The 16,182-nt window shown below is 34.5% G+C and overlaps 1 protein-coding gene across 1 annotated transcript; it reads right to left on the reverse strand.

Moving 5' to 3' along the window:
* Nucleotides 1-10,103: 10,103 nt before the first annotated feature.
* Nucleotides 10,104-11,939, reverse strand: LOC143543257 (universal stress protein PHOS32-like). The gene is made up of 3 exons (XM_077035620.1): nucleotides 11,771-11,939; nucleotides 11,091-11,200; nucleotides 10,104-10,193 (listed from the first exon to the last, which is right to left on the reverse strand). The coding sequence occupies exons 1-3, from the start codon at nucleotides 11,937-11,939 to the stop codon at nucleotides 10,104-10,106; spliced, it is 369 nt and encodes a 122-aa protein (XP_076891735.1).
* Between the last annotated feature and the right edge of the window lie 4,243 nt (nucleotides 11,940-16,182).

The following is a 16,182-nucleotide window of genomic DNA, read 5'->3' on the forward strand; positions in this document are numbered from 1 at the left end:
GAACTAAAGAACTAATAAAAACTATTTTTAACCTTTTTTTAAAAAATATTTTGCGTTTTTTTTTCCTTTCCTCCTTCTAATAAGATGATATTGTTCCTAAAAAAAACCGTTGATGTAGTGCATATGTGCATAAATGTGTATTGCATATATACAATAGTGTTTTATTGCATATAATACAACACAATTACAACACAATTGCATTATACAAACACAATTGCATTATACAATACACACTATTGAATATATGCAAATACAAACACAAATAATTGTACTCAAAATAAACTATCGCATATACGTAATATAACAGTAATGCACATATGCACTATATTGTTTTTTGGTATTTTTGTATATAATATAACACTATTGCACTAATACAATATAAAAAATTACATATACGCTATTCAACATTATTGCACATATCAAAATACACACTAGTGCACATATGCAATAAAAAAATCGATGTATTGCATATGTGCACTACAACGAGTTTTTTTTATTATTTTTTTATTCTTTTTTATAATTTTCGAGTGAATGGTAACAAAATATAAGAATAATGGCAAAAAACGGAAATTTAAAAATTTTTTTTAATTAAATTAAAAATATTTCTTTATTAGTTCTTTAGTTCTCTCTTTAAGAAGGAGTTCTCTCTTGATCCTATATATATATATATATATATATATATATATATAGGGAGAGGATCAAGAGAAAACTCACCTTTAGAGAAAAAACTAAAAAACTCCTAAAAACTCCTAAAGAATTATTTTTAATTAAAAATAAAAAAATATTTTCAAAATTCTGTTTTAGCCATTATTCTTATATTTTCTTATATTTCACTCAAAAAATATAAAAAAATAAAAATAAAATAAAAATCCCGCTGGAATGCACATACGTATTACTGTGCGATACCGTTGTATTACACATGTGTATTACTATGTATTTTTGAGTTTAATAGTGTTTTATTGCATATATTCAATAGTTGTGTATTGTATATGTGTAGTAGTGTTGTATTATATGGAAAAAAATAGTAATAAAATAAAAGTCGATGTGGTGCACATGTGCATTAATGTTGTATTACACATACGTACTAATGTATATTCGATGTGTGTATTAGTCTTATATTGCATATATACAATAGTGTGTATCAAATATGTGCAATAGTGTTGTATTCTATGCAATACAAACACTTTTGTATATATGCAATGCACACTATTATACATACGCATTATATCGACGAGGTTACTAACAAGTTTTTTTTTTTGAACCAATAACAACATATAAGAATAATTGGAAAAAAAGAAACTTCAAAAAAAAAATTTTAAAAGTTAAAAATAGTCTTTTAGAAGTTTTTAGGAGTTTTTAAGTTTTCTCTTTAAGAGCAATTTTCACTAGAACCCACACATATATATATATGTTTGATTAGAATTATATGTTTATATTTAAAATTATTTATAGATATTTTGACGATTAAAACTATATTTAAAGGTTATTGACGATTATTTTAAATGAAAGCCAGCAATAATAATTTCACCTTTTTTTTGTATGACCTGACCCAAAAGAGTTTTATATATATATTACTAGATCCAAATACGAAAAAGTCCAAACACATAGGAAAACCATTAATGATTCATAAAGTAACAACCCATAAAACCATGAAATTATCATAACATAATGCATCAATATTACACGATCAATCCAAATAAAACATAATAAACAAAAAAGTTTTAGAAAAGCAAGCAATCTTACAATATACATCCCACAACAATAAAATCAGTCACTCCTTGCGGGCCTCATACTTTATGCAAAAAACAAGCAACAGATTCATTAGCGTACTTTCCAATGACGAATGTTGTAATGTCTACTTCACAACAGTGACCGGACATATTGCGTTTTGCACCACGTGACTGCTTATACTCCCAAGCAACACCTTGTTAATAATTATTAAATTTTAAATAACTTTAACATAAATTAGTCATACGAAAATTCTCAAAATAAATATTTACGAAAACAAATTTATTGTTTTAGGTAGGATTTCAAAAAATTTCAGAAATGTGTCTTATAAACTAGTCGTGACAAATAGTTTGTTGAACTAATTAGAATTTGCCACGTATCCTTAAACTAACCGTAACGAGCACGTTGACTAATCATTTACTCATCACGACTAGATAAGTTTCATGCCTTGCAATCAACGCCCATGAGTAATTCTTAAGTCATTTAGTCACGACGAGTAGATTATAAGGTTAAACTAATCGCAACGAGTTAACTACTAATAAACTACTCGCGTAGGGAATATAAACCGGGTAAACTAGTCGTTATGACTAAAGGACTTATCAATTAACCTAATACTAGATATTTGTTTTCATAAATACCTATTTTAGGAATTTTTCCATAATCATTCTCATGTAGGTGGTTATGAGAATCTTTGTGCTGAGTTTTTTTAATTAAAATATGATGGGAGCAAAGAGTATTTATTAAAATGAGTTATTTTAAAAGTATTTAATAAAATGAATAATTTCTTAAAACTTGGATTTCTCTCCCATAATCTATTGGGTTATGGATAAAAAAATGTATTATATTTAAAGAAACTAATAAAAAGGTTTCGGTTAAAATAAAAACATTTTGATGGATTTTTGTATTTTATCAAGAGTCATTTTAAATTTAATAATTTTTTTATCTCTTTTAATAAACGTGTTCCGCAAACTAAATTATTGACTCAGCTTCGTTCGTGTAGATTTCAACATTTTATATAATTTATTATATAGACATTATAATAACGTTATTTATTTTGAATGAAAGAAATTACGACATAAAACATTTTGTTTTGTACATTTGTATATAAAATAGTTTGAATACGGGGTTTATTATTAATTTTAAAACATTGTATCATAAACTATATAGGTGCCGCTGTTATACAAATGGAACCGACTTTGACCGAACAACAACGGTATCGACATTCGTTTTTATGGTTTTCTCGATCAACATAAAACCGTGTCTATATATTTTTAGTTATATCAAGACTTTTATTTTAGGTTTTCTCTTTATAGCGAGTTTTTATATCGTAACGATCTGACAAGCAAATTCTCATTGTTTTTGCTAGTTGTTTTTAAAAAGAATTATGCAGGAATACATAACGGAAAACGTATATTGGAAGTACACAATATTAAAAGGCAAAAAATTGTATTACCATTGTAACACAACGTTATGTATAGGATTAGGTTTAAATAAGAAGTTTGATTTTCCTAGGAAGCCTAGAAGGAGAGTATTTTAGTTTAAAACTTTAATATCAAAACCTACTTACTTTAATATAAAAACCCACTTACAATAATTTCAAAAACCCACTTACATAAAACCCCATTACAACTTCACTCGTCTCCTACAACCACCACCACTCCACCGCCCACCGCCACCACAACCGTCACCCACCGCTACCACCTTGCCGGAAAAGTCCGAAAAAATATAATGGAAAACACTATGAAAAACACAATGTAAAAAACACAATGAAAAAAAACACTATGAAAAAAAAAACACAATGATAAAAACACAATAAAAAAAACAATTGTATGACACAATGTAAAAACACAATAGAAAAAACACAATGAAAAATACTATTGTATAACACAATTTTGTAAAACACAATTTGTAAAAAACCCACTATTTTTTTTTTAATTTTTATATTAAAATATGGTACTCATATAAAAGATAATAAGACACTCGTTATTATGGTGAATTTGTTTTTCAATAAAAACGTCATAAAAAAAAGTTATGGACGTTTTAAAATGATGAGGGAATTTGGCATGTGCCTTCCATGTGGAGAGAGAAAGTCAACAAATGTGTTATTCCTTTTATGTTCTCCCCCTTCTTTCACACTTGATTTTCCCCTAAACAAATCTCAACCCTCCATTATATATTGCTCTCCCTATTTTCCATATGACATCATTATAGGGTCTTCATATAAGATGTCGCCTAGATGCCGTGTATATCCTTTCTTAATTACTATTATCATTTAATGACTTCTATAAATATACGGGTCCGTTTTACTATCTTATAGCCCGCGGCCCAGTTTTAAGTTTTATATAATTACCCGTTTCGTATCCAAGTATATTATCAAATTTATATTTAAACACGATTATTAAAACCCTAATTGAAGAGGTAGGTCCCAGCAGAGCCCAGTTGGACCCGCAAGACTCACCTTTAATAGGGACGTTTGCGCAAGGACCAACTGGTTCCGCAGGACCCACCATGCTCAGAGATGAAGACCTTACGCGCAGTACGCCAGCTGTTCACGCAGGGGAAGCCTCCCAATGGGGAAGTACCTCGCCTGTCCCCGCAGCTGCGGATACAAGCCATCAGGGAAGGCTACCCGCACTAATAGCAAGGCTACACGCACAAGGCACTAAATAATTCAGTGTCACCTGAAGGAATGAGCAAGGCGGGAATACTCCCGCCCAAATGAGCCAGTCCGTATGCTTCTGGAAGATCTTTTGTACTATACCTGCCAAGGTATGGACAAAATAGACAAGATCTGACCAAAGCAGCCCACGAACCAATCACAGGGTGACAGCTCACCGACAAACAGTACGAGGAGCATGCTCTAGTACTGTTTGTCACTATTAGCCGCTGCCTACTCACCAACCCTTGTCGTGGCATGCACATAGCATGCAGTTGGTGGAAAAGGAATAGTACACAGCCGCCCTGGTCACTATCAGCCGCTGCCTACCCACCAACCAGCATGGCACGTGCGTAGCCCGTAGTTGGTAGAACAGGAATATTATACAGCTGGCTGTACCTGCTTGGAAACCTACCTTCGGCTATAAATACTCCAACACCTTGGAACGGTATGATCATCTGGTATTTTACCTTCACTAGCTATTTCTCTCAATATACACTTATATTCAGAGCAATCTAGTCTGATTCTCACGCCGGAGGGTGGTCACAAGGAGGAACCCCCCCTTCTCAGTGACGAGCTCACGGTGTCTGTTTTGCAGGTCATCTGAAGAACATCCTTCCTTGCCGGACCTAACCCTCGTGGGAAACATTACTTAACCCCCAGATTATCCGTAATCTGCCCGGGGTCACTTAGTGTTTCTTCATTGGCGCCATCCGTGCATAAAAGCTAGAACTAATTCAGTTTTTTCAAAACTTCTGAAAAAATGGTTAACGTTACTCCGGTCCCAAGGCCAGTAAGTGACCAAGAAACCCCGGTAACCACAACCCCAGCTACTGGGGGGAACACCGGCGGTTACACAAATTTTACGAACACTACCCCGGTTACCCAAGCCGGGGCAAGTGCAGTAAACAATATTTCACTGGGGTTCACTGATGCCCAGTTGGAGAAACAGACGAGGCTCCCTCGCCAAACACTCGATCAAGTTAAGGCGTGGGCCGAAGCACATCAAAAGGAATTCCAAGCTGAGTTGGATGAACGATTGCGTTCACTCCAACAGGCTGACGAGTTCGGGAGCACTCGACAACAGCTCAACATGAACAGTGAGTGCGAGTATTCGGACGATGGTCGGGAGGAATCCGACACTGACGCAAACCCTCACCATAGGGCGAAAGGGAAGCGTAAAGAAATGGACTTCCAACCAAGAAGGAATTTCGGAGAAACCTTCAAACCAAGGAACGCGGGGGGAAACCCACGCGACTTCTCCAAAACCTTTAGACCAACTGCTGCAAATGCGGGAACATCCAAGTTTGCAAGGGACATTGCGGAAGCAATTGCCCCGAGAAGTGCCAAACAGATGTCCAACATCGGCACCTATGATGGTATATCCGACCCAGATGATCACTTGAACAGATTCATAGCGGGGGCAACCGTCAGTAACTGGACGGAACCCACGTGGTTTTATATGTTCCAAATGACGCTGGTTGGAGCGGCCAGGGCGTGGTTTGATCGTTTACCGGTCCACCACATCTATGATTGGGCGGACTTTCAACACAAGTTCAGCCAACACTTCAGCCAACAGAGGAAATATACTGAAGAGCAGTGGACGATCCTCAACTGCGTGAGAGAGGAAGATGAATCTTTACTAGACTTCATCACTCGCTTCAACTCCAAAAAGCTGAGTCTGGGCAACATAAGTGAAGATCTTGTTCGCGCCGCTTTCATCCAGGGTGCCGAATACCCAGAGCTTATCCGCACGTTGACGGGTAAGGACGGCATGCCATCCACATGGGATGCCATCATGACGGCGGCCAAGCGCTTTGCCGAGACGGAGAAGCAACTGGGTAGGGGCCTTCCCCAGAGTACACATCTCTACACGCAGAGGACCAGAGAAAACAATGTTCGGATCTCCCGGCAGAACAAAAAGAGGAAGCTAGGTATTTGGGTGTACCAGGGTGTACCAGCCTTGGATGCACCTCCAGGAGTAAAAGGTCATCAGGCGGTCGACGTGGGGATTCACGCCAAGAATGAGGCACACCCACTCAAAATGGCGGATCTTGGCGATCGCCATTGGGTGTACCTCCGTCAGGTGCACACCGTGTCTATCCAGAACACGGTATACAAACTTCGTCAATGGGAACCTAAGATTCCCATAGACGAAGAAGGCGGCATATACCCCTATTTTGCCCTTGGGGGCATCGTACACCGTCTGGTGTGGCTCCGGAAACTCAGGCTCGAACGGCTCGAGCATGAACTTCCGGACGATGTACCGGTAGAGCTCGATGGGAAGAGCACACTGGCATTCGCCAGCAGTGCTCTTATCGTCCTTATCGGACGTAGACGTCGGGTTCTCGACATACAAGTCAGACTCCTCGACGATAGCTTCTGGATCATGAGTAGACATGTTTTGGAGGTAAAGAACGATTTCAGAAAGAATATTCGCCGGAAATCGCTTAGAAGGAGAAGATAGAAGTGAAAGTGTGGATTACAAAGGACCCTCCCCCTTTATATACTCATCGTAATGAATGCGATGAATTTAATGCGGAGGAGAGAGAAAAGAGCTGGTGCAATGAAACTATGACACGTGGAAAAAGCAAGCTGGCAACAGCTGTTGACGGGACGCGCGCCGTAAAATCTGCACCCACGCGCCCAAAAAATTGCGCCCACGCGACTGAAAAAGCGTCTGGAATGACCATGTACTGTCACGTCACCATAACTTCCTGCACGTCCTGAAATTGTCAGAAGAAACCGTCGGACGACGTTTCAACAGTTTGGACTGTTCTTATCCTTTCACCAACTTTTCGAATTTCAAAAAGATTCAAAAGTAAGAGGGACTATACCCCTTACCTTGGCAACCAAGTAACTGTAAGACGGGTGCGGGTACAGTGTCAAGGCAAAACCCTTCACATACTTAGCACCCGCAGGGAATTGAAGTCAGGAATACCTTGGAAGTAAAGTAACTATAAGACGAGTGCGGGTACAGTGTCAAGGCGAAACCCTTCACATACCTAGCACTCCGCAGGGAATTGAAACCAAGAAGGATCTTCTGGGCCATGCTTGCGGAAACGGGAATAACATCCCCGCATAGCGGGAACGTCGAGAACTAGATTGTTTGAAGCTCCAAGATGGAATTGGTTGTTTTAACATAATTGATCACTATGTTCAAAACTACCAAAACCTCATGGAGAATCTACACAAGTAGAACTCAACACTCCTGACTTGCGAGGAGGTTACACATCTACCCGCATCATACCCAAAGATCAAGCAGAAAAGTCGGGAATTTCTGCGTGACATTAGGGAAACCGCGGGTAGAATCCCCAAGGACAACCTTAAAGCTAAATCCTTTTCAAAACCCCTTAATTCCAAAGTTCACCTCACTTATTAACAATTCATGAGAAGAACATTGGACTGGGGGGACTTGAAGAGGTAGGTCCCAGCAGAGCCCAGTTGGACCCGCAAGACTCACCTTGAAGAGGGACGTTTGCGCAAGGACCAACTGGTTCCGCAGGACCCACCATGCTCAGAGATGAAGACCTTACGCGCAGTACGCCAGCTGTTCACGCAGGGAAAGCCTCCCAATGGTGAAGTACCTCGCCTGTCCCCGCAGCTGCAGATACAAGCCATCAGGGAAGGCTACCCGCACTAATAGCAAGGCTACACGCACAAGGCACTAAATAATTCAGTGTCACCTGAAGGAATGAGCAAGGCGGGAATACTCCTGCCCAAATGAGCCAGTCCGTATGCTTCTGGAAGATCTTTTGTACTATACCTGCCAAGGTATGGACAAAATAGACAAGATCTGACCAAAGCAGCCCACGAACCAATCACAGGGTGACAGCTCACCGACAAACAGTACGAGGAGCATGCTCTAGTACTGTTTGTCACTATTAGCCGCTGCCTACTCACCAACCCTTGTCGTGGCACGCACATAGCATGCAGTTGGTGGAAAAGGAATAGTACACAGCCGCCCTGGTCACTATCAGCCGCTGCCTACCCACCAACCAGCATGGCACGTGCGTAGCCCGTAGTTGGTAGAACATGAATATTATACAGCTGGCTGTACCTGCTTGGAAACCTACCTTCGGCTATAAATACTCCAACACCTTGGAACGGTATGATCATCTGGTATTTTACCTTCACTAGCTATTTCTCTCAATATACACTTATATTCAGAGCAATCTAGTCTGATTCTCACGCCGGAGGGTGGTCACAAGGAGGAACCCCCCCCCCCCTTCTCAGTGACGAGCTCACGGTGTCTGTTTTGCAGGTCATCTGAAGAACATCCTTCTTTGCCGGACCTAACCCTCGTGGGAAACATTACTTAACCCCCAGATTATCCGTAATCTGCCCGGGGTCACTTAGTGTTTCTTCACTAGTCCTCTGTTAAATTTTCTCATCTTCATCTTCTTCCTACCGTCTTTGAGTTTCTCGATTTCCTCAGCCTCTGGTGTTATTTCAAAGGTTATTACTTTAGGTTTTGTATGGTTTGTATTTGTTCCATTATCTTCTGATTCCTGGTACACATAATTCAGTTTTATGTTTTATGTATTGTTAACCCGAATTTTAAAATTGATTGAACAATCAATCAATTCAATTTATGGTTCACGTATTTTTTGTTATTTTTTGTTTAAGGTTTTAAAGAAGTTTTAAGGTGTTTCAGTTTGAATCGTCTTAGATTTAAACAATAAAACGATTCGATTTATATTCAAAGTATCATTTTTATTTCGTTTGTCTAAACTTAAATATATCTAATCCTAGATAAAGTAATCTTATTATTTTTTGTTTGCCATTTGACAATGACGGTTTGCTATTTTGTAAAGAATGTGACAACATCTATCTCAATCATTGTTCAAGATCCAAAAACGTAAAGTAATCTTTACGTTTTTTTATAGTCAAAATATGACCTTTTAAAGTCAAAAGTTAAACTTTTTACTTTAAAAGTGGATTTTTTTCAAGATGATAATTTACTAACTATTAGTTTAACTTTTGTTAGAAGAAATCCGAATTTGTAGCAGCCAGGCAACTCCAAGAAATTCACAATACAAAGTTCATCATTCATTTCAAAGTTCATATAGTTTGGAAAAGGTAGACGAATGTTGTGGGTTATAAGTTTACTTGTAATTGGTACCATATTGTCCTTTTGTACTATTAGATGTTTTGGTATATTATTAGTTTGAATACTAGCTGGAATATTATGGATTTGAAAAAATCATCTTTTTTACAAATTGTTATGTTGTTGCTTTTATATTTTTAATCGTGTGTAACACGTGGTCTAACCTAGTAACACAATAAGTTTAAGAGAGAGAAATACAAGTTTTCAAGAAATCACATATGGTAAATAATTTTGATATCACATATTTTGGTAAATACTTTCTCTCGCTCAATTTTGGTTAAAAAAAAAACTCATGGTTTGCTAGTTAGTTTAAGCGTCACGTCATAGTCGGTGAGCTTTAACTAGCTCACCAATTAACTTGCGCATTGTGGTTTAACAAAATAAGAGAAATCTTTTTTTTTTTTTTGAAAATGTGTGGTTATTTAAGGGTGGCCCAACATTTCCTTGTTAAAAGCCCCATTACCGCACCATAACGCCCTGTCTTTAACAAGTTAGCGCGCCGTAGCTGACGTTCAGAGTTAGTCACGTAGGCACTAACGTCCATTTTAAAGCCTCGTACCAACCAGCCTCATTAACATTAAGAATAATTAAGAATAACGATTTATTACATTAAACAATGCTATCGAGTTTGAGATGATTTACGGCTTCACACAACTTCTCTCTCGGATCTCCCCAATAAACCTTTGCCACCACCTTAGCCTTTATCCCACCATTTTAAGAAGCATATAATTAGTAAGAAAACATTAACCAACACGATTGATTGAACAGGTCTTGTTTGGATTGACATGAGTAACCTGCTTAGTAACAGGTTAACCCATTAACGACTTGCACCCAATTTCTACAACCTAGCAACCTCATTGATATGTTTACAACTTGATTACTATATACCATACGACTTGAGCATGATACAAATAAAGCAAGTTTTGGGTTGGCATACTTTAAACACTTAAAAAAGGATCATGTTTGAGCCAACCTTTTTAATTGAATAGGTCGTGCTCGGATTCACTTGTTTAGCCAGTGTAGTAAAATATGTCCACCCACTAACCCATTTATGACTCTAATTGACTTATCTAACTGGTTTGTGTAAACAGATCGACCCAATACCCGTTTTTAACTCACTTAACACCATATTTTACAACCCATAACCCCATTACCATGTTTACAACTTGGTTGGTACCTGTCATGGCCTGAACACAAGACAAAACAAAATAAGATTTTGGTTGCCATATCTAACCCGTTTAAATGACGAGTCGTGTTCAAGTAAACATGTTTAACTAAACGGATCACGTTCGGATGATCTGATATAACACATTTTGTTAAACAAATCAACCCACTAACCAATTAATGGCCCGCTTAACCCAATTTTTACAGCACACCAACGTGATTAACACATTTTGATAAATAGATTAAACAAATCATGTTCGAGTAGCCGATAATCATGATTTTATGTCTAGGTCAAGATTAAAGTTACTGAGTCGAATAAGTCATGCTAGATTAATTAAAACAATACAACCTGTAAACCCAACTAGATTTACTCCCCTAAATTTTGAAATAACAAATTCATAATCAATAAATATTATCTACAAAGGTATTTACCTTTTTACCCACGTAAACGTTATCAAGCAAGTCAAATAGCTCGGCATCAGGGGTATAACCGTACTTCTTGCAAACACCAATCTCTTTAAACTCCACCAACGGAATCAAAGCTGAAAACCAATCAAATTATTAATCATCACAATATTATTTTTAGTAGTGTTTAATGACGTCAATAATTAAAAAGAAAAAAAAAACAAATGGGCAACAAGCTTGCGGCTAACGATGTTTGGCCTAGCTTATTTAACAATGCTTATAGCTTTTTTAGCTTTTTTTTACAAAAAGAGCTTAGTTTGGTGTTTGTTTTAGCTTTTTAAGCTTATGCTTATAAGTTTATATAAGCTAATTTGAAAAAGCTTATTTGAATATGGTTTTTTAACTTATTTGAAAAAGCTTATTTGTGTTAGAGTATAAGTTACTCATTTGCCCTCAAATGTGGATTAATAATTATTAGAGCAACTTATTACTATAACAAATTAAAGAATAGTGGATTTAACAATTTATTATCAACTTGTATAATATAAGTTAATCCAAACACTAAAAAGAAGCCTATTAAATAATAAAAAAATAAGCTATAAGCAACTTTAAAATATAAACATAAGCCAAAAAATAAAAATTAGGCCAAACACCCCTAAATAACACTAAGTCGTTTAAAAATAACATTGAATGAATAAGTGACTTACGTGATCCAGTGTCAGCGAATAATTGTTTGTTGACGGGGTCGGACTTCGGGGACAGCACGAGGAGGACGACAACGGTGTCTCCGGCGTCGATCAGATTATCGATCGCCCATTTCAATGCTGTTTTGCTTGTTCTTGAGTAATCCATAGCAATTCCGATCGTACGAGCCATAGTTTATTCTGTTTGATTTCTTTGAGTTGGTTTCAGTTATGTGATTAAGGGTGGTATTTATAAGTGGTGTATTGTTAATATGGTGACTAATTGAAATTGGGGATTTTATATTATATTTGATATGATGATTTTGATAGCAGTTTCTCGAACAAAGTAGAAAGAATATTTTTTATTTTTTTATATATTAACTTAGCTTTTGAACCCATATATTACACTGGATTTTTTAAATAAGCAAAATTTAGTTATTTAATCACACGTAATTTAGAGATTTCTTTTGAATTTATAGATTAATAATAATATTATCAGACACACTTCAAATATTACATATTTAAATTTTACATTTTTCTAAGATTGAAATAATGTTTTTAGATGGCATAAAATCAACTATTGGACTAGCTAAACATATTAAAGGTATTCATATGATCAATACAGATATAAGTTAAACAATGTTTTACATATTATAAAATTATAAATATTGTATTTATTCAACGAAATTTGAAACACACACATAATTAAATATATATTATAAACGTTGGTCGTTAATTATTTTACGATATAGTTTGTAAATCATTATTTAACTAATTTAATAGCTCGCTATTTAATTAAACTTATTAAGATATTCAATAGTTTTTATTATTTTTAAAAAATAATGGTCAAACTTTTGATATTTAATAGCAAAATTAAATGTAGCCGGTTAATAAAAATTAGTATGATTTAAATTACATTAACTACCTTTTTTATATAGGTTACATCTAATTGGTCATACCAATTAAACTTATGACCAATGGATAGCATGAATTAAGGAGATAAAGATTAGAAAATATGAGTAAAATTGAAGTTAGTTTTGAATATGGTTAAGACACATCATACTCGTTATTTATTTATTTATTAGTATAGATAGATTTCCTATGTTGAAATTGATTATGTCATATATATTTATGAAATTAAAAAAATGAAACTGACGTTTTTGAAAAACAAACATCTCGAATTTATAACTTTTTTGTAAAAAAACCTAAATTGATCATTGTTTTAATGCTTACAAGTTTTTTTTAGAATGATTATGTTTAGAAATTAAATTAAACATTCAAAATTAAAAATCACATTAATTGGAATTTTAAGTTAAATAGCATAATTAATAAAAACTTTATATATATGAAGTGTGAAGTTTTTCATAATTCAAACTGAATTTACAAAAAAATACTTAATTCTTTACTGAAAAGTAAGAAAAGATATACATGGGGCATAATTATATTTAGATATTATATTGTTGTAAATCGTCATTAATGTGTGCATAATACCTGCTATTATAATAAACAAAAATCATTGTATGCCACATGGCACCTAATTGTCCTATTTTTATTTTATTTTTTTGCCAAACGGCATCATTAGTTTTCAGTTTTGAAAGTCATAACTATCTAATTAAAACAACTAATAAATATTTTAAACATTTCGTATTAATGATGTATTAATAATTTTTTAGTAACAAGTAAAGTAAAAAAATTAGAAATAAAAGAACGTATATATAACTTTTGAAACTCATCTTAATGTGTGTAAATTTGTGTTGTATATTTTTAGTTTATTAGCGGCCGCATCAGAAGGTGTCATGATTCGTCTTTACTCTGAGCAATATGAAACTGGTTCATCTCATTTGATTATTTTTTACTATTAATTCTATATAATAAACTTTTTTATATGTATTGATATTTTTTGCTAAAGTGACGTAACTTAGCACCCACGGAGAATGGTATATTTATTATGGTGCATATTTGTACTCTTTCTTTCAGACATAATAATTATGTGCATTTTTTTTGTCACATGTTGAGTGATAGTGAAATTCGTTATGCTTATTTATTGTCACAAACTTGCATCAACTAGAGTTTTGGGCCAAACTGATATAGAAACTGAGTTGTTTTGATCCCTAAAATAGAGTAGTGTCATGGTGAGTTTTGTTTCCTTGATGATATGTCTATATCAATTTGTTTTCATGAAACAAGACGTTGTGTTGTCAGTTATAGACACAACAGTATTTTTTTTAATTTCAAATCTTGCAAGTTAAGGCCAAACTATTATAAATGATAGGAAAATGGTTGTAATTATGGGTGTTGCAAACGATTTTATACAAAATCATTGTAAGAAGTAAGATCAGAGTATGGTGCTCAAAATACTAATTTGTTTCTTTTAAGTTAGTTTGTTTATTATTATGATTTGTTTGCGTTCTATCTTCTATACAAGAATCTCAAAATTGTTTGATATATGAGAGAAATGATGGTTTGGTTTTCAGTGAGATACTTATTTGTTGTAAATAAAATCTTTCAAACAGTTTTTTAACTTTGCTTTACGTAATTGGTCACAACAAGTTCCACTTGAAACAGCCCCACTTTTAGTATGACTTGGAACATTTTGGACAAGTTCAACTTGTATTCGACCCTTTAAGTAAACGGGTCAAATTTTCTACTTGTGTCGGTCGGCGCAATGCATAAGAACCGGTTTGGTCGGTACAAGTTAGGGTCAAAACTGACTATTTTAAGAAAAATATTACTTTTGGTTTGGAACATGTTTTCTTTACACTTTTCCGTTTTTACTTTTACACATAAATATAAAACTCACTATAACTGTTTAGTTTCTTGTATGCTGGAATTGAATAAAATGTGTCAAGATCGTATAAAATTAAAGGGTTAGTAAGATGGCATGTTTGAAACCAAAAAAATTGTGATAAAATGCCTATAACTTAATTAGTATTACACTTTCTTTTCCGGGATATTACCAAATATGCAATTGTCCTTACTTCTAATTTTATAACCTAAGGCATGAGTTAAAAAAAAAGACATAAAGTAAGCAACACAAGTATTTTTTTTGTTGGTTATGTATGGTTAATAATTTAATATCATTAAACCCTCAATTTGAATCCTTTGGTAATTTTTTTTACTGATAGAAACTCTTGCAGTTGTTAGTTCAATAGCAAGATATGTTGAAACTAACACAACAATATACTTAGAAGCAGTTTGTTTACATTTTTCAGCTGTTATGATTTTTCAAAAGTTTTGATGTGTGTTTTGTATATGATTATTGCAACTTGAAAAACCAAAATCATATATAATAAGATATTGAATGAGATTTAATTTTTCAAACCCGTGTAATACAGGGGTTTATAGCCTAGTTTTGAAATATATTGAAAATGTTGCAACTCATGGGTCAAATCATTTTCACCCATAACCCATGGATTGCATGGATTAAGGAGAAAAAAGATTAGAAGATTATGAGACAATTTTATGCTAGGATTGAATGCCGTTAGAACAACTAAGCATCATTAATTTTATTTAGATAAAATAGCAAAATACGTCCTTTATGTTTAAACGTTTTTTCAATGGACGTCCTTTAATGAAAGAAATGACAGAAAACGTACTAAATGTTTCAAATCCCTGTCACGTTAAGTCCTTTAGCACTAACCCCGTTAATTTTTCTCGTTAAATCCGATCATGTGCAAGGCACATGAGGGTAGTTTTGTAAATTTTCATATTTATATAATAATAATGAAAACTAAAAAGATAAATTACTTTAAAATAAAACTCTCTCTCTCTCTCTCTCTATATATATATATATATATATCAAAATCATATATAATAAGATATTGAATGAGATTTAATTTTTCAAACCTGTGTAATACACGGGTTTATAGCCTAGTTTGAAATATATTGAAAATGTTGCAACTTATGGGTCAAATCATTTTCACCCATAACCCATGGATTGCATAGATTAAGGAGAAAAGAGATTAGAAGATTAGGAGAGAATTTTATGCTAGGATTGAATGCGGTTAGAACAACTAAGCATCATTAATTTTATTTAGATAAAATAGCAAAATACGTCCTTTATGTTTAAACGTTTTTTCAATGGACGTCCTTTAACGAAAGAAATGACAGAAAACGTACTCAATGTTTCAAATCCCTTTCATGTTAAGTCATTTAGCACTAACCCCATTAATTTTTCTCGTTAAATCCGATCATGTGCAAGGCACATGAGGGTAGTTTTGTAAATTTTCATATTTATATAATAATAATAATGAAAACTAAAAACATAAAATACTTTAAAATAAAACTCTCTCTCTCTCTCTCTCCACTTTCTCTACTACCACCATCACCAACCAAATCTCCATCATCAACTGTAGAGTTAGACCGCCACCACCTCCCTACATAATAAAAAACTCCTAATTCTTCCCATTCTCTTTATTTAGCGTCAATTTCCAAGC

Source organism: Bidens hawaiensis, unplaced genomic scaffold (genome assembly GCF_021521415.1).
Source record: "Bidens hawaiensis isolate Kalapana, Puna unplaced genomic scaffold, B.hawaiensis_p1.1 tig00000864_1, whole genome shotgun sequence".
Lineage (NCBI taxonomy): Eukaryota > Viridiplantae > Streptophyta > Magnoliopsida > Asterales > Asteraceae > Bidens > Bidens hawaiensis.

Excerpts from the sequence above, each read along its gene's own strand:
- LOC143543257 (XM_077035620.1), bottom strand. The coding sequence starts at position 11,939 with ATGGCTCGTACGATCGGAATTGCTATGGATTACTCAAGAACAAGCAAA. Across the intron at positions 11,201-11,770 it reads ATTCGCTGACACTGGATCAC|CTTTGATTCCGTTGGTGGAG; the intron begins GTAAGTCACTTA and ends ATTGGTTTTCAG. Across the intron at positions 10,194-11,090 it reads ACGTTTACGTGGGTAAAAAG|GCTAAGGTGGTGGCAAAGGT; the intron begins GTAAATACCTTT and ends GGTGGGATAAAG.